General features: G+C 42.2%; 4 protein-coding genes across 4 annotated transcripts; 2 read left to right on the forward strand and 2 right to left on the reverse strand.

The window, feature by feature from the left end:
• Window positions 1-1,195: 1,195 nt before the first annotated feature.
• Window positions 1,196-6,840, reverse strand: AK88_01700 (uncharacterized protein; the record flags this gene model as incomplete). Its single annotated transcript, XM_012479335.1, has 7 exons — window positions 1,196-1,648; window positions 1,832-2,368; window positions 2,402-3,349; window positions 3,398-4,036; window positions 4,138-4,236; window positions 4,394-4,970; window positions 5,120-6,840. 7 exons carry the CDS (start codon window positions 6,838-6,840, stop codon window positions 1,196-1,198), a joined length of 4,974 nt encoding a protein of 1,657 aa, XP_012334758.1.
• Window positions 6,841-8,915: 2,075 nt separating this feature from the next.
• On the forward strand, window positions 8,916-10,062 carry AK88_01701 (uncharacterized protein; the record flags this gene model as incomplete). Its single annotated transcript, XM_012479336.1, has 2 exons — window positions 8,916-9,173; window positions 9,358-10,062. The coding sequence occupies 2 exons, from the start codon at window positions 8,916-8,918 to the stop codon at window positions 10,060-10,062; spliced, it is 963 nt and encodes a 320-aa protein (XP_012334759.1).
• A 1,197-nt stretch (window positions 10,063-11,259) lies between these two features.
• Window positions 11,260-13,374, forward strand: AK88_01702 (50S ribosomal protein L3; the record flags this gene model as incomplete). Its single annotated transcript, XM_012479337.1, has 5 exons — window positions 11,260-11,359; window positions 11,517-11,578; window positions 11,746-11,862; window positions 12,045-12,415; window positions 13,074-13,374. 5 exons carry the CDS (start codon window positions 11,260-11,262, stop codon window positions 13,372-13,374), a joined length of 951 nt encoding a protein of 316 aa, XP_012334760.1.
• A 787-nt stretch (window positions 13,375-14,161) lies between these two features.
• AK88_01703 (uncharacterized protein) lies at window positions 14,162-15,567 on the reverse strand (the record flags this gene model as incomplete). Its single annotated transcript, XM_012479338.1, has 5 exons — window positions 14,162-14,280; window positions 14,502-14,592; window positions 14,810-14,913; window positions 15,085-15,175; window positions 15,487-15,567. 5 exons carry the CDS (start codon window positions 15,565-15,567, stop codon window positions 14,162-14,164), a joined length of 486 nt encoding a protein of 161 aa, XP_012334761.1.
• Between the last annotated feature and the right edge of the window lie 2,944 nt (window positions 15,568-18,511).

The following is an 18,511-nucleotide window of genomic DNA, read 5'->3' on the forward strand; positions in this document are numbered from 1 at the left end:
GGAAAGAAACATCAAATGGGGAAAACATAAAAAAAATAATGTAAATAAAAAATGGGGAACACAACAAAATGGTGGAAAAAACACATGACAAATTCTGAGCAACAAATATAAAAACGCCTTTGCGGAATCCAAAGGTGTTTAAAAAAAAAAAAACAAAAATGGCCCTCAGGGGTAAAGCTTGGGAAGGATGTGCGCGTGGTGACACATCCGGGCAGATAAGTAAATGTACAAAAATATAAGTTCTAACTGAAAAAATAAAAAACAGTTTTAAAAATACATTTACAAGATCCATTTTACATAACTACACAAACCTCCACTCACCACGCCTTGCGCCTTTTTTTTTTTTTTTTTTAAAAAATTTTTTTACGCATTTTCACTTCACCTTTTCGTGGGGCCAAAATTCTGTGAATTGTCCTCTAGCGGTTGAAAGGCAGCTTCGACGCCGCAAAAGATACAGGGGTGGCGCCACAGGAAAAAAAAAAAAATAAATAAAAACAAATAAAATAAGGCAAAACAAAAACGAAGGTGCACACGGATCACATGCATACTACTGAATGCTTAACGCGTCATCGGCATAATATTATATCATGGCTACCTCCCGCACAGGGAGATTTTTTCTTTTTTTTTTTTTTTTTTTTTTTTGAAAGTGCTCAGGGGGGAATGCACGCCGTGGGGCACGGGAAAATACGCGTAAACAAGTACATAAATTTTCCCGCAAGTATGTGTCATTCTTTTTTTTTTGTTCCCCACCGTTAGTTCATTCTCTCATGTGGCACATCTCTGCCTTTGTAGCGCCCCCTTGAGATATACAACCCAGCAGTAAAAAAAAAAAAATGACAAGAGTGACCAAAGCCATCGTGCAGCAACACAAAGTGAGGAAATAATACAAAGTCAGGGCGCCAAGTTCCAGCTGGTTTACCCTTCCCCCTTGTGTGCAACTTGTGAGGAAGCCATTTTGAATGTCGTCACAAAAGGGAGTGTGGTGTCATATAAAAGTCTGCCCATAAAACGGGGTTGAAACAGAAAACAAAGAAGTTTAAATGGATAAAAAAATGGATAAATGTGGCTGGGAAAAAGTGTGCACCGCTGCGTTGACTGTTCTGCTACCGAGGCAGCTTCACACTTAAGAGCCTCACTACTTCTGTCCCCGCCCCCCCCCCCCCCCCTTTAAGTATAATCATATCCCCCGGGTGAGCTAAAACCCCTTGGGGTACACATCTTGGAAAAACTTTATTTTAACAAACAAGTAGAAAAAGTAAAAGAGCACCGCAAAGGTAACAATCACTAAAACAAAAAAATTGATGCACGCGATGATGGATATGTCATTAAACGCATCTACCTCGAACATGTTTATGAAAAAGGTTGGGACGTATTTGAGGAGATTATCGTAAAATGGGGAGGACCCATCGTCCTTGGAGAATGATTTTACGTATTCTATGTACGTGAATCTAGCGAAGTAGGCGTAGAACCCGTTGTTCAGCTCAGATGTAGAATCTCCCAACTGGTTCAGGAAAATGTTAAAGACTTGGATGGGCGTCGGTTCCTCCGCATTGCTTCTCTGGTTAATTATGATCGTCGCTTTGATTCCGTTCTTCATCTTCTGTATGGGCTTCACGTGTATGCGCGTCGTGAGCGCGGGATCGATCACCTGAAGGGGGGAAGCAAAGTGGGAGAAAAAGTGGGTATAACAACATTTGGAAGGCATGTGTGGGTGCACAAAACTGGGATGCTCAAAAAAAAAAAAAAAAATGAGGCATCTCAACAATAGAGTGCCAATTTGGACGCTTCACCACCCACAAGGGGGTGGAGAGGTTCTTACGCTCCGCCTTACACTTTTGATGACCTCCTTAAAATACTCAGACATGGAGCCAAACACGTTGGTGTAGAATTTTTCCTTCTTCGATGCATCATCCTCATCATTGGAAAAGTCAGGTTGAAAATTGTTGAAGATGCGCAAGCCGATCTTAATGCCCTTTAGTGGGTGCAGGCAGTTGTTTAAAACACGCACATAGGGATAAGGGCATAGGCACACGTACCTATTTTGAGCAAAAACACATTTTCCTGGTTCCTTGCAGCTTGATTCACCAGATAGGATACACTCGTTGTTTTTTTCACAAAGCGAGCTCATGGGATTTCTTGAATAGCCCTCGATACAGACGCACCTACCGTCAACACACCTTTCGTTGAAGTAGCAGAATCTTTTGTTTTGTTCACAAAAGGGGTAGATGCAATTGTTGGTTTGCTCATTGTGCTTACTCCTGAGCACGTCGCAGAAGCAGAGCAATTTGCCGTTCATTTCGAACGCGTGGTTCTCTGCGCAGGGGGGTGACTTTTGTTCATCGCGTTGGTCAGGGGCGCCGCTCTCATGCTGCCCTCCGTGATGGGCGTTATGGCCGTTCACATGCTGCTTGCCGTGATGGGTGTGATAGGCGTCATGGCCGCTCGCATCCTGCTCGGCGTACCCGTTGGTCATTTTACGGTAAATCATAAAGTTCTGGTCATGCCTTTTTATGAACGCCCCCGCTATGGTGCTATGCTCATTCTTCTTCACCTCGTTGTACTCCTCGTAGCTGTACGAAATGACACTAATGGGGATATAGGGGTTCCCAAGAATGAAATACTCATTTAAAATTTCCTCCTTAATGTCATACTCTTTATTTGTGGAGTGATCTAAAATGTCTACCCTCTTTCTGAGCGGGATAAGTATTAACAAGTTGTTCTTGCTCACATTCACCATGGTCCCACTGATCTTCGCAGTGACAATAAAGTTATTCGTTCTGTCTCCCGCAGATATGAAATGAGCAAAAGCATAGTTAATGCAAATTTTTGAGCTTTTTTTGAAGAAGCTCCTGTTCTTTAATATATTATTCAACACCAGTGGGATATCGTATTGGTTACAATACTTTTTTGGCTTTATAAAGACTAGGGGGCTTATTACGTAAAATGTGTACTCTGGTGAAGTGGTCAGCAGATATAAATAAGTTAGGATGATCCTAGACTTGTGAAACATGCAGAGGTGGTTTTTCTCAAATGTCATGTCTTTGCAAATGTCTACTAACTTTTCATTTTGAAATTGTCTCGTCTTGTAGGATATTTCCAGGGGGTCATTAAAAAAATTGTAGTTTTTCATTTTTTCATACAAGTTTTTTTTTTTTTTTTTTATTTTTTTCATAAATCGGTGGCGTAGCTGCAGGTACTCGCTCACCACGAACTCTCCCTTGGACTTATTGATCATGCTTTCATAGCACAGACAGCTGTTTTGCTGTGCGGCGAAGTGGTTCATGAGGTCCGCGTTGTTTTTGAGCGCGTCGGGCTGGCCCCCCAACGTGTGCTTCCCACCCGCGGCGTACTGCCCATCCCCCGCGTACTTCCCCTCCACGGCGTACTTGTCCTCCACGGCGTACTGCCCATCCCCCGCGTACTTCCCCTCCACGGCGTACTTCTCATCCCGCGCGTACTTGCCATAGAGGCTGTACCTGTCGAAGAGCAAGACGCACTCTGGCTCGTACTGCGCAAATGCGTACAGCTTGGTGTTCCAGAAGGTATAATATTTGGTAATATTGTGGGGGTGATTCCTCAGGTACACATTTTTAAATATTCTATACACATAAATGACCTTGTGTTTCCTGTTCAGTTCTCCAATGATGAATATAACTGATGCCATGTAGGACACGATGAAGATGCTAAGGGAGAAAAGCTTCTCCGATTTTATGGTGACGTGGAAGTCCCCAAAGTGTTTATTATGGAAGCGGTTTAGGAAGGCAGCTATGGGGTCCACCACATCATTTCTGATTGTAGGAAGAGACTTGAAATATGTGTTCTGATCCTCGTAGGTGAGGTAGGGGGCACTCCATCTTTGGGTCTCTTCTTCACCTTTTTTGTTGGGGTCCACTTGAATGGCCCTCTCCTCTGAGCAGAGCGTTCCAGACTTGTCTCCGGATAGGTACGCCACCAGGATCGCGTGGTGTATGTTCAGGTGGCGCAACTCGTAAATCAGCTGAATGTATATGGAGTTCTCCTTCTCCAGGCAAAACATCTGTGAGGTGGGCAGAGCGAAGCGGTGGTGACTTGGCGATGGCAATGCAGAAAGAGTCTCTCATTACGCGCTCTCCCGTCCACCCCCTCTTCTCATCATACATCGTTCCCAAAGTAAAGAATTATGATGAGGTACTTGACCAACTGCTTGTCCTCGTTGAACGGGATGAGGTTGTTCATTTCGTCCAGCGTCAGCTTCACCTGGGGGGTGGGGCGGTAAAGAAGTAGAAGAATGAGACAGTTACAGTACAGTGAAACAGCTCCTCCACATCTCTGCACACTTCGTGCCGGCTGCACCCGATAAGAGCCACATAGACACGCGGCCGTATAAGAAAGACGCACTGCGCTTCGCACCCACCAGACGAAGCAGAATCCGCTGGCTCTCCCTGAACAAGGAATCCAGCTCGGTGTGCTCGTAGTAGTGCTGGTGCAGGTCTAGTAGGTTGACCAAAAAACTATGCAGCTGGTAGTTATAACAATTGAAATTGTATAACATATCGTAGTGCGACCTCAGAGTGGCGATCTTGAGTAACATGGAAATATGTTTTCCCCCACAGTCAAACAGAGCCTTGAAGAGCCTAGATAGGACCTGCTGGAACTTTACATAATTAGCTGATGGGATGACAAAGACATCGAACACATCCATGCGAGTTCTTTTCTTGGGGTCGTTTAAATGTTGAATTTCCTTTTTTGTTATTTTCGTGAAATACATTTCGTGATTGGATAACTCCTCCTGTGTGAATGTGCTGATGTGGCTGAGGAGTGCTGCCTCGAATGGGATGCTTTTGTGGAGGGAGAAGTCCTTTAGAGGGTTGTATCTAGCGAAGAGGACGTACTTGAAAATGTCGTGGCTTAGGTATAGCAGGTACACATTTGAGATGATTTTGTTTTCCATCGTCACGACATCGTAGGGCCTGTTCGCGTAGCTCGCGCTTCTGAGAAAAAAAAAGGAGGTAAGCACCGTGGGGGAGCAGCAAAACAAGCTCGCAGGAAACGCGCACGAAAGTAAGACCAATATAGCGCGGGGTGTGGCGATCAAGGCGCCCTAAGAAGGCAAATCGCCCCTCGTGTGTGTATATTTTACTCGCGCAGGTAGGAAAAAATCTTCCGCATCGCCGTGACGTATAACATTTTCCCCTTGCTGATCCAGCCAATCAAATTATCCTTCATAAAAAAATGAGTGTACTGAGAAAAGTACTCATGGGATGCCAAGTAAAAAAAAGGAATGGACAATTTCATGGGGTCTCCAAACCCTACAATGTAGTCCATTAGAATGAGACTTATTTGTTCCTCATGGTACATGACCTTGATCAGAAAAACACGATTATATTTTCTATGGTCAGACAAGTTGTATCTTCGCTTTATCCTTTCATATTCTACACGCACACTCTTATCTGTAACGTACGGAAGAGACCACTGCTCATCCTGGGAGATGCTTCCACAAAAAATGACCTGGTCCAAAAATTTAATTTCATCATTTGCAATCAAAATAAATATGTTATTGTTAATAAAATAATTCTGATCATTCAAATCGAGTGTCATTCGTATCAGATTGTTCAACTTTTTTTTTTTGTAATCCTCTTGGAATGGGAAATACTTTAACTGATCATACCTGCCTTTATATTTATCAATGTGTGACAGGATGTTCAGGTTGGTAAATGAATTCACCAAGAGAACATTGCTCCATATTTTTTTTTTATTTATGTCTTCTGTGAACTGTCTGCACTTTTTCTTATCGAATGTGACATTTGGCATGTCTTTGATGTGCGGGGGGATGTTGCTTTCTCTTGGCGGTTGGGTTTTGTGCGGATCGGAGAGTTGGCCTACCTCGTTGAGTTGTGTTCCCACCTCATGATCATCACTCCCTTCTCCATGCGGATCAATTTCCCCCGTTTTCAAATTCATAAAAAAGTTGTCTACCATTTTGCTATTCAGCGAAGCGTTTCCCATGACCAGGTCATCAGTGGCCCCACTTGGCTGTCCACTTTTCTCCCCCTCACTTTCCTCATCGTCTCCTATTTCATCATAGGCGTAGTGTATCCTGTTGTCGCGCAGGAAATTTTCTAGTATTGAATTTTCTCGGCTGTCCACAACGGGAGAGTCCTGTGGGCAGTCGGAGTCTTCACAGCCATGAGAGTGGTTATCCCCCCCGTGGTAGCTCCAACCACTTGCAGAGCTCTCCCGGACATGCACACTGTTGGCACCCACCTCCAACGAATCACCTTTCCCCTCTGGAACGTAATGCATGTCGATCATTCTCTCATAGGACCCTTTGTAGTCTGTCTCTTCAGACTGGTCATATATAAAGGTGTGTCCATAAATACTTAGGAAATTCATTTCGTCCAGGAAGAGGCAATTTATGCAGGACCCCACTGCCTCATGGGGACTAATCTTCCTTTCCACAAACGATTTTTTATTTTGTTTGTAGCGGTCATAATAATTATTATCAAATTTGAATGTGGAGTTGAAGGAGAAGCTAAATGTATTGTTTGGGTCGCACTCGTTATCATGTGTGTAGTATATTAAATCGTTGAATTCTTTTTGCACACACACTACTCGGTTGTTCCTGCTCGACGTTTCCACAAGGTATTTGTAGTTTTTGTCCATCCACATGTCTTCGCCTCCTCCTCCAGCTGCTACAGGTGCTGTTACTGCTGCTACTGCGGCACCTCCCTTGTCCGAGTGGAACATTCTTTTCGGTCCCTCCTGGTGGTTGGAGCCATATCCACCCCCCTTCACGTTATTCTCCTCATTCCTCACCGCTATCACTCTCAGCAGCAGAAGGGACAGCAGTCCAAGCAGCATGGCTGTGGAGAAGTTCACTTAACTTGGGAAGGTTAAGATGGTATTTTTTTTTTTTTTTTTTTTTTCCCCATTATATAGCACACATCGTTGTGGAGCGTAGTTCTTGTGGACGTGAATAACTCGCGGAACTTTTCAACGTTGGACATACACATGCTATCATTTCAACACGAAGACAGTGTATGACAGGGAGGAAGGAGGAGGGGTGCTTTCAATGTTCCTTTCCACGCTCTGCAGCTTTCCACTTGTTTTAATTTGCGCGCACATGGGCACCCCGCCACGCATGACGACTCGGTGAAGCTGCCGCGCAGAAAATGGCTCATCAGAATTGCCACATCAAAATTGCCGCTTTACCTTTTACCGTTCGCCAACTTTGACGTGCTTTTCCTCATCCATGGATGGGACTTATTCTCCTTAACCCTCCCATACCCTATTCCCACGAACACTGCGCGCAGTTATGACACAAAAAATTGTTAGCTCACAGAGGGGCGAGACCCTACGCGAGGTTTCACCACAGCGTTACACCCTTTGTGCTAGACACCTATGATTTAAAAAGTGAAGTGACTTCCCTACCTTCATATAACGCATACCATGACGCACCACCTGTTTTGCTGTGTTGCCTGAGGCGACTAAGGAGCTACACCGTGGGAGATACTAACCGACTAGTTGTGTGTCATGATCCTTGCGGTGAACAGTAAGACCTCGTTTTTTTTTTTTTTTTTTTTTTTTTTTTTTACCCCTTTGGGAAAAATCAATTTGAAGCGTTTTATAAAGCTGAACATACACAGTTGAACATGCAGGGGTAAGCATAGACCTTTTTGGATGGGTATGGGATTAACCCCCCTGGTGAGCTTCCACATGGCCCCCACTTCTCATTTCCCGAGTATCATCCGTCCAGCCCCATTTTAAGATGGCACACAAATTAAAAAGTAGAAAAAAATTTAACCTTCCTGATACGAAAGTTAACTTCTTTACAGTTTCGCATTTCATCCCCATTTGGGAAAATAGGAATTAGCATTTTGAGGGGGACGGCGTTTATTTATTTTTCTTTTTCACTGCCCATCCTCCCCCTGACCGTGCGATGTGACAAGCATACATTTTTAAGCATTCGCAAAAGGGGGTCCCTTTTTTCTTTTTGTTCCGTCATTTTTTATATATAATAAATCGACAGGTGGATGCGTAAAAATACGTTAATATGGAATTCACCTTATAGCTGTTTTTTTTTTTTTTTTTTTGTTTTTTTGTTTTTTTTTTGTCCTCATCCTGAGGTCACAAAAAAGTATAGTGGTTACGTTGTTATTATAACACTGCTGACATCGGGGCTATTATATATTATATGTAAAATGACACGCACGGCGCATTAGGGCAAAAGATTAATTGAGAAGCGACATTGCTTTTCACGCCGTGAAGCGAGCGGAGCATACCATGCGAAGCAGTGACGACCCATTTTCCCAAGTCGATATGCGACTGGAACAGTGCGAGCCACATTGAGAAGTTTAAAAAAAAAAAAAACAAAAAAAAAACCACATATAGAGTTCGTTAGTGACACCGCAAAAACGTACAAATAATACTTGCGTATTTTCTTCCAAGTGGTAACTGTGGAAAAGCAACCCTTACGGGCGTAAAAAAAAAAAAATACATCCTAACATGGGAACCTTTTAAATTCAACAAAAAGTGAGATAAACTGGCTTCCCACTTGACAGATTAATCTTTGGACCAGAGCATTCGTTGCTGACCGAGCCAGGTTGTGTTAAGGTTTATTGCTATACTTTTACGAATGTACTTTTAAAGGCGCATATTTATACACGCTGCAGGGGTTCAGCCCTCGCCAGATGAACAAATAATTATAAAAAATTGTGAACGTATGAGTTATATAACCTTTACACGGCGCCACGTGAACAAAATCCTTTTATTGGGCTAAATTTTAACTTTGGGTTTTTCTTCCCCCCTCCAATCCAAACTAAGTTGCCGCTGCGCTTTAAAGAGACCCAATTGGGGAAAAAATATAAAAAAAAATAAAATAAACACATAAGTACGTACCTACGCAACTTTACGTGTTTGCTTGACCACCTCCCAAGATGAGCGTCAACCGGTATAACTTCAAAACGCTGAGCTCCCTGTTGAAGGACAAAACGCCGCAGCACTTCGACATCCTGCCGCATACGAGCATCAAGTGCGTAGTGCATCCCTCTGTAATATTTACAATTTTGGATGCCTACCTGAGAAGAGATGAAGACCAAACGCATGTCATTGGAACCCTCATGGGGTGCGTCATCGACGCCAACCTCATTGAAATTTCAGATTGCTTCGTCGATAAGCATTCGCTCAATGAAGGGGTAAGTGTCTGCGCATGTGCCTCATCCCCCAGGGGTAGAGAAAAAACCTGTTTTTTCATTTCCCCCTCCTTTATATTATGTGATACCCTGTTGGAGCGAAGTGTCTTGTTTAGTTGGGCATGCCAAGCGTACGTCCTCATGTTATATAACACCCGCTTATATACCTCACACGTCTTACCCGCAGGGATTTCTCCAAATCATTAAGGACCACCACGAAACGATGTATGAGCTGAAGCAGAAAATTCGCCCCAGAGATCAGGTAGTCGGTTGGTTCTGTTCTGGTTCTGAGTTATCCGAGCTGTCGTGCGCAGTGCATGGCTGGTTTAAAGAGCACAACTCCATTTCCAAGTTCTACCCACACTCACCCCTAAACGAACCGATACATCTACTAGTGGACGCTGCACTAGAAAGTGGCTTCCTTAACATCAAGGCCTACGTACAACTACCCATCACGCTGGTAAAGGAATACTTTGTCCATTTTCACGAAATACAAGCGGAGTTACTCCCTAGCAATGTTGAAAGAGCAGAGGTGTTGCAGTACCAAGAGAAAGGCTTGTCTGGTAAGGACAAAGACAGCCATATGCATGGCAACAAAAATAGTGTCCTTCCAAACGATATGAATGAAATGTCCTTAAAAAAATTGTTAATTATGTTAAAGCAGTGCAAATCGTATGTACAGGATGTTATTGATAAAAAAAAGAAGGGGAACCTAGACGTTGGTAGATACCTACATAAGGTCTTCTCCAATGATTCTTTTTCGACTTTGGAAAAATTTGACTCGATTAATGAGAGCATCTTACAAGACAATTTGATGATTTCGTATCTGTCCAATCTTGCTCATTTGCAGTTCCTCATAGCCGAAAAGTTAAACGCGTCGTCATTGCAGTAACGTGTCTGCAGTGATAAAATAGCGGCGAAGGAGGAGGGAAAAAAAGAAAAAGAGGCTTGTGTATTGGGATAATCACCCTGTTCTGTGGACACATACAATGTAGTCACGACAATGTGTATGCTGCATGGTCCTCCTCGAACAAGTGTGCATATGCATTTTTTTTTTAATTAGAACACGAATTAAAAGTTGTTAAATTGTTAAACATTTTTAAATTCATTAGTTATTTTTTTTTTTTTTCCATTTTGGCTAGCTAGCCAGGTAGCTAACTAGCTATTTTTTTATTTTATTTTTTTTCACACGATTTTTAGCCATTCTTTACGTTTAGCTTTTGACAACTTTGTTTATGATTTCGAGCTGAAATTTTTAACTAGTGAGAAACTTATCTCATTAAAAAAAAATGTAACATTGGTCCCTTTGACGGTGTAGCGCAGGGTGAATAGGGGGCGAGAAAGGCGGGTGGTATGTTATACATAGTGGGGGAGGGTATCCACTGAAATGGCCAATTCGTTCCTCCTGCCCCTTTTCCGCAGCTGTGTTCGACGGAACCATGTTAAATGCTTCCCGTAGCGCACTTGTACCCGTCCTGTGAAGAAACATCGATGTAACGTAACTGCCTCAGCTTAGTAGGAAGAATCGGACAATCCTTTAGCGGTTTGGCTACTCACAGTGTGCGTGCCATTTTACGGAGGAACACCCAAATGGGGATTTTCCTTTTATACAATTTGTTAACTTTCGTTTTGTGAAAATCGGATGGGGTTCATTTTTTTTTTTTTTTTCCTTCTAATTTGTGACAAATGACTTATGCGTAGCTGCAAGGCAGGGTGTTAATGTGTGCACATGTTCTCCTATTTTGTTGCTGCGCCGACCGCATGGGGGCTACAACCATATGTGCTATTTTATTCGTATAGCACGCACTGCAACTGGCTCGGTCATCGCCATGCCAACAGCACCCCTTTACGGACCCGGGTACGGCCAGCAGATGGAAAAAGGCACACGTTGACAGCATATGACCAAGTTCCCATGCGTGACTTTTTTTTTTTTTTTTTTTTTTTTTTTTCCCACCGGAAGGAGGAAATAAGCATGGCGAGGAAGTAATCTGAATAATTAGATACTTGTTCGCACAGAATGAAAAAAGCAAAACCATCTGAACGAAGAGGAAAAAAAAAAAAAAAAAATACACAGAAATGAAAATATATAATGCATTTATTCATCCTTTATGAAGTTCTTATCCTTTCCGTGTTCTTCCAATGCATATATAATTACAAATTTGTAACAAATTTCTATTACTCGGAAAAAAGTAAGGGAAAAAAAAAAAAAATGACATCATATATTTTTGATTCTTCTTCAAACCAAAATGGATACACACATGTGTACTTCTGCACATGCACAGAGGTGTACTAACGTTTGGCTCTTTTACCTCATCTCTGCCTGTTCCCACTACCACCGATGTGTAGTCCCCTTCGATAAAAATGGAAAAGACGTAGGCTTGCCTAGCGGGGTGCACAAGACGAAGGAGGTAACTCTCTTTGCTTCGTTAAAATAGTTCACCATCACAAGGGCGCAGTGCATAGAGGGACAGCCCCCCCCGAGCCGTTCTCCCCAGTGGACATATCTACTTGCCTTATCTGCACACGACCACTGCTCCGACCTAAGTTTATACTTACAGAAAATGCCCCCCTTCAGGTTCGAAAGAAACGAAATTCCCAACTCAACATGGTGAAGAAATTTATCAACGCCAGGGACCCCAACGACCCCCAGGAGTACCTCAAGGACATTCCGTACAAGGACGAATTAGATCGAGTAAGAGGGCGAAACATAATTAAAAAAATAAAAATATAAATAAGAATAACGAAAAAGGCGCAGTTTGACTGGTAACATAATTACCCCTTTGCACGGGCGTGCATAAGTTGTAACCCCTCCCTCCGGGCTGCACGCGGGTATTCACTCCTGCCTGTCCGTTTGTGGCCCACTCCCCCGCGCAGATACAAATACGAGGGAAGAAAATCGAAATGAGGTCCATATTTTCTCCCAACGGGAAACTAATCCCAGCTACGCTAATCGAAATAATGCCAAACGTGATTTACCGTTTTCTCGACTTTGGTAAAGTTGGGATAGCCTATGGGAAGCCCTTGGAAGAAAGCAGGTGGATCCTGAAACCAGAAATTGGGCAGATTGCCAAGGTTGGCTCTAATTATAAAAATACATGTAGCTTAACTTTAACTCCGCCACAGAATTTTGTCCTGGGGCAAATTATAGACGTGTCCTATTTGTACAATTATAAATACGTGAATGTTCGTGGGCTGTCCAAGGGCAAGGGTTTCTGCGGGGTCATTAAGAGATGGGGATTTCGCAGGTAATTCAAAAATAAAAACAAAACAAAAGAGATAGTGCCAAATGGGTAATTTTAATGGTGACATGATCAAATTAAGCATGACACTATGTGGTTGCTCCGTTGACCCGTTCGCCAAAGCGGTGTTCGTTTGTTCACCCTCATTTGGAGTGAGAACCATGGGAGAGGCATCACGTAGGGGCAGCGCGTGAACAAGGCACACGGTACCCGTGTTGTGATGCACTTCCCAAAGTTGATGCAACGAGCTGGCCCCCCCCCCACGGTCGGCTCAAAAATGGACGGCGCCATTTAGAAGTGTACTCAGAATTGTTTGCTTCCCATTTTATGTGACCGACACTAAGCACGAATAATTAGGGGGTTAAAAAGGGAAAAAGTTTTTCCTTTGTAAAACAAACGACCCGTTGAACAATACGAAAAAAAAAGAAAAAAAAAAAACGCACACATACGTACGACAGACATGCATAAATAAAAGGCGAGGGATAAATTCACCTTCGATAGACCTAAAACGACAAATGTGTGTATTGCCATTTCGCGTTGTGACAAATGAGTAAATATATTTTTATTCCAAGGAGAGTTGATGCCTGTCTCCTTTGAGCGTGCATCTATGTACCTTCCTTGTACACATTCTCACACTTTGTGGTTCATCGTTCCCCACCTGCAGAGGCCCCATGTCACACGGAAGTTCCCACCACCGTAAGCCTGGCTCCATAGGGGCATCTACACATATCGGACGAGTGTTAAAGGGGAAGAAAATGCCTGGCAAGCATGGCAATAAATACAGAACCATGATTAATTTGAAACTGTTAGGATTAAATTTGGAGCGAAACGAAATTTTAGTCAGTGGGTGCATCCCCGGAAACAGAAACTCTTATGTCACCGTCACAGCCACGAGGGACAATAAAGTGGACAAATATAAGTACATACTCGATTTGCTATATGAGCAGGAGAAAAATGCAAAATAAGGGGAAGTCTCGACTTTGGCGTTGCGCCAGCAGAAGGGGACAAAGGGCGGGTCTCTGTGCGCCATCCTTTTTTTGCTTTTATATTTCGCTTGCAGTTGTGCTGGTTTGTGTGGGGGTAGACGATGTTACTGGATATGTTCAGCAGAAACACCGATGGTTTTTTTTTTTGTTTTCCTCCGCTGGGTTAGAGATCATGGGTCTATTCCTTGATGTCACCTGCAATGGGGGCAAAAATAGGGGCACATAAATGGGGATGTTTTTTCGTGAGCAATTATTGTGTGCACATACGTAACGCATGCGGCAGAGTATTTTTTTTCACATTGCGCGTGTAGTTGGGTCGGCCAAGGGGTGGAGAAAGCCTCGCCATTGGGGATCAACGCGGTGCAAGTTTGTTTGAAATGCAGTGTGCGTTGCGCAGTAGCTGTGCAGGACGCACATGTATGGCACATGCCATATTTATAAATGATAAGACAAGACAAAGCATTTGGACGTGCTTTGACGTGTATCTTATTATGTAATTTTTCCTCCCCCCTTATGATGTCGTTTTTTTTTTTTTTTTCTCCATTTTTTATTTTTTTCAAATTAACACTTCAAGTGGATACATTTTGCTTCACTGCAAATGCAGCTAATTTGAATGGCCATGTTCGGCTTGCCAATCCCCTCCACAAAAATACAAAAAGGGAATATATATATAAAAACACCATCAAGTGTGCCATATGGTGTGGAGATTGCACATCCCTTGTGAATAACCCTTCTAACACTTGGCCAAGCAAACTCTTATTTTTTTTCATTTGGTCATACCTTTGTATGTATGTTCTAGTATCCTTTCAACGTTGACCCAGGGGTGGTACTGAAACACGTACTCGGTGACGTCGTTTCCTGCTTGTTCTGCGAGGATATCTTCTCCTGCGCGGGTAAAGGGGCGAAGAGAGGACAACGGTCATGAGAAGAGGAAGTAGATGCAGAGTTCCACAGCGACATGGTGACCACACCAATGTAAGTAAAGCTCCGATATGGTGTAACTCCTCGGCGGTGTGCAAAAGAACAAACAAAACTGCTTGAGTTAAGGTTCCTCTCCTCACTCATTTATGCGTGTTCAATCTTTTTCTCCACTTTGCTGATTTTACCTCCTGGGTGGTATAACAAGTAGTATGTAATTTCGTAGACTTTATTTTTGAAAATGACCCAAGCATCCTTTTTCGTGTTGTGTTTTGCCACCTGCACAATTTAAGGTTCAGTTAGAAACAAAAAAAAAAGGAAGCGACATCAGCATGGGTACAAGGAGCGCTTCACAAAGTGGTGCCACAGCATCCATGATGCACATAGATGTTTACACAATTTTTTTTTCTTTCCCTCCATTTTTCGATTGCAACTAGACAAGGAAAAAAAAAGAAACCTAATCGTGCGTTTGTATGTACCCTATAAATGTACATACCTCTTCCCTGGTGAAGGTCTTTATGGCCTTCTCATTTCCCTCGGTTAGCTCCTCTTCATTTTTAAAGCCCTCCGATAGATTTGCGTATAGCATTTGGTTTGCCCCTGTACAGATGGACAAGCATAAAATGGTCATTTTTGTGTGTGTGGAAAAAACAGGGAGAGGTAACATGCCATTTGGGAACACAACTGGGGGTTCAGAAGAGCGTGACCAGATGATAGTACTACATAAGAGTCGCTTTTGCTCGCTGCAGAACAACCGAGCGAGGGACTCACCCTGGATGTTTTTCCTTAGGGAACATGTCGCTTCCTCCTTGTTCCTCTCAACATTGACTGGCTTCAGCTTATTGTCTTCGCCCTCAGGTTCCTGTTTCGCAATAAAAGGGGGGGGGAAAAAAAAAGAAGGCAAATCAAAGGGCAAGTAAAAACATACATGAAGGAGCAAAGAAGCGCGAAATTTACTACGCTTTAGTGCGCGTGCGCCAGACATTACAACCGCGGTGGCCAGGCCACTAACAACACAGGACCACTTTGCCACCGAGCGCGGACAAAACACCCACATATGCATGTATGCACATATGCACGTATGCACGCATGTATGTAAGCGTGCGTGCACAGGCATAAGTAGTACATGTAAGGCACATGATTTATACGAGCAACATATGTGTGGGGGTTTACTTGCATGTGGGCACCGGATATGAGAAGAACTATCGTCAAGAGGAGAATTTTGAAATGCGCGGTGCTATTTCTCTTATGCATTTTGTTTTATTATTTAAATTTGGGAAAAAAAAAAAAAAAAAAAAAAAAAGGCTTCAAAAAAAATACGGGTCGAGTATTTACACGTCGTTATTCTGTGGCTGTGTGTTTGTTTTGTTATTTTTCCAATTTGGTGGCTTCCCAATTTTGGTGTATTTTTTTTTTTTTATTTTTTTTTGGTTTTGTCAACCTGGGGACACACAGAAAAGTCTGATGCGTGTAGCAAATATAACATGTATATACGAAGGGAAATTCACCAAAAAAAAAAAAATAAATAAAAAATCTTTTTATAATATAATGGAGAATACATGTAAAAAATACCTTTTTTCGGTTTTAAACATGTCTGCGGTTTCAGGAGACTTAACAAAAAAAAAAAAAAAAGAAATATTTTACAAATTTGTTTAAGTATAAAAACTGAGTAGCTCGTTTGGATTCATTTGATGAAGTCTTTTTTTGTTTAACAATTTGTATTAATTATTTTGAATCATTTTAATTATTTTTTTGTTATTTTTTTTAAAAAAGTTAATTCTCCATGGTCTTTTGCGATTTATATTTCTTCGGGGATTGCTCCTCCCTCTCAGGTTTGGCTACATTTTTATACTCATATTTGAGCTGGTCCCATTTTCTGGAACCATTTTTTTTTATATTCCGATTGAGCCACTCCGTTAATCCCTTACCCCTGTTTCTTTGCGTCCGGCCCATTCTTTTTCCTCCATAACATGTTCCATTTTTTTTCACATTCATCTGCACCTAACCATTTCAGTTTTTTTTTATGCTTCACATGGGATATCAGTGCGACGAGTTAATACACCCTGGCATGCAGTTCAGAATAAAGACAAAACCAAAGTGACCTATGTGTGAAATTTTTTAATTATATTCGCTTTCACGTGATCGTATGTGCAGATGCTACCTTGACCCCTGTGCCGAAATGATAACTCAAAGGAGAGAGGAAGTCATTCCGAATATAAAGAACCTTTTTTTTGTGCCTATTTTTTTTAACACTACGTATTTGGCATGTTTAAAAAAAATAAATAAATCTTGTATGTTCAAATTTATTACAGAGATTCGTTCATGTGTGTTAGAAATGTACTCTTATAGGGGCATAAGCGTTGTGGGGGGTTGTTCAAACTGGTGTATAACTGGTGCGACCGGGACAAAAACCCCCAAACACCATCTTGTCGTACATGCTTCATTCTTCGCTGCAAGATGATATATGCTTACCTCATTTCTTATGCGTGCGAGTAACCTAAACATATTCGTTAACAGTTCGCACCTTCTGGTGAAAAGAAAGAAAATTATTCCTCTAAATTAGCTGCCCCCATTTCAGTGAATGTCCTCTTCAAATCATCACATCGGTTACAAAGCAGGTTGACACAATTTTTCCCTCATCCCACACCAGCGCTTCTAGCAGCAATATGTTTTTACTGCTTGTCTTATGCTGTTTTGGGGCATTATACCATTTTTATAAAAATGGTATAGAAATGAAAATGGTGTGTGGCGGCGCGATGGTTCCCCCTTTTTTTTCCCCCCCCGTGCGGCTGATCAATTCAATTTCGTTTCTCCCCAAATGGTGTAAAGGAAATGGCAAAACTATGAAAAACAAAAATAGTAAATGAGTAGCCGCCGCACGTATAAGCGAGCAATTCCAGTTCAAAGTGACGAATGAGGAATGACGACCGACCTTTTACCAACAACGTCTGTGCTTTTTAACATAGGGCAAAAAAAGTGCCGTGCACATGTGCACCTGCATGTGAGTACGCGTAGGCGATGTGCCCACCGTAGTGCATATATACACGTACACAATTTGGTAATATCTTCCTCCCACGTGTTCATTTCTACCTGTTTTATGCCACCCCATCGCGTTACTCATAAGAGCTTTCGCGGTGCAGTCCAACTACATGTACGGATGGCAAATGTACAAATAAGTTTCACACACCAACATGGAACATGCCTACAAAAGGATTGTACATGTTAAACAACCTGAAGAAGTGAGAACAGACAGTAGGGGAAAATATACATGCTAGTCCTTTTTCCCTTTCCTTCCCCCTTTCTGTACATTCGAACCCCGTGGGAACACATTTGGATGCTGAAATGATGCCACAAAATTTTACATTCCTGTTGCTGTTCACATTTTACCACCCCCCTCTGCCGGGTCATTCAACATTCATTGCGTGTATGAAGTAGGGGTGGTGTTGCGCACGTCAATATGTATGCATGGGTGTGAAAGCACAACGGTGGAAAGTGCCATTCGGAGTAGAAACGAAAGGGGAACATTAAGCATAGAAAATCGACTGCGCGTTGGGGGTAGTTCAGTGTGTAAAAATAAAATGGCCACAAGGAATTCGCAAAAAAAAAAAAAAAAAAAAAAAAAAAACGCACAAGGTCAATTTGGTAACAGGTTATCAGCACAATGGTGGAAGGAATTATACACGTATGTACACATCCCACGATGCGCGCGAAATGCACATCGCATGTTTATGTGTACGTTTACGTGTATTTTTATGTGTATTTTTATGTGTATTTTTACGTGTATTTTTACCCGTATGTTGACGCGTGGTTCACGCGATGCATGCGTACAGACGTTCATCCATAGGCAAGGGGCCACAGTGCCAACCGATGGGAACAGGCCAGTGCTGTAAATGTGCCGGAAATTCCGCCAAATGCAGAGTGCTGAAAAAGTGCCAAAATAGCGCAAATAAAAAAGGGGCAAAAAACACGGCATAAAAAGTGGCATAAAATGTGGCGTAAACAGTGGCGCAACAAAAGACGCGAAGCTAACGATTAACACTTACACATTCCTCCTTTTTTTTTTTTTTTCCCCTGTTCTTTTGTCACATTTGTTTCACTTTTTTTTTTTTTTTCCTCTGCCCATTTTGTGTGTACAATAATATATACCAGCACGCGAGAATTCATTTTTTTTTTTTTTTTTTTTTTTTTTTTTTTGAAA

This window comes from Plasmodium fragile (genome assembly GCF_000956335.1).
Source record: "Plasmodium fragile strain nilgiri unplaced genomic scaffold supercont1.15, whole genome shotgun sequence".
In the NCBI taxonomy this organism is placed as follows: domain Eukaryota; phylum Apicomplexa; class Aconoidasida; order Haemosporida; family Plasmodiidae; genus Plasmodium; species Plasmodium fragile.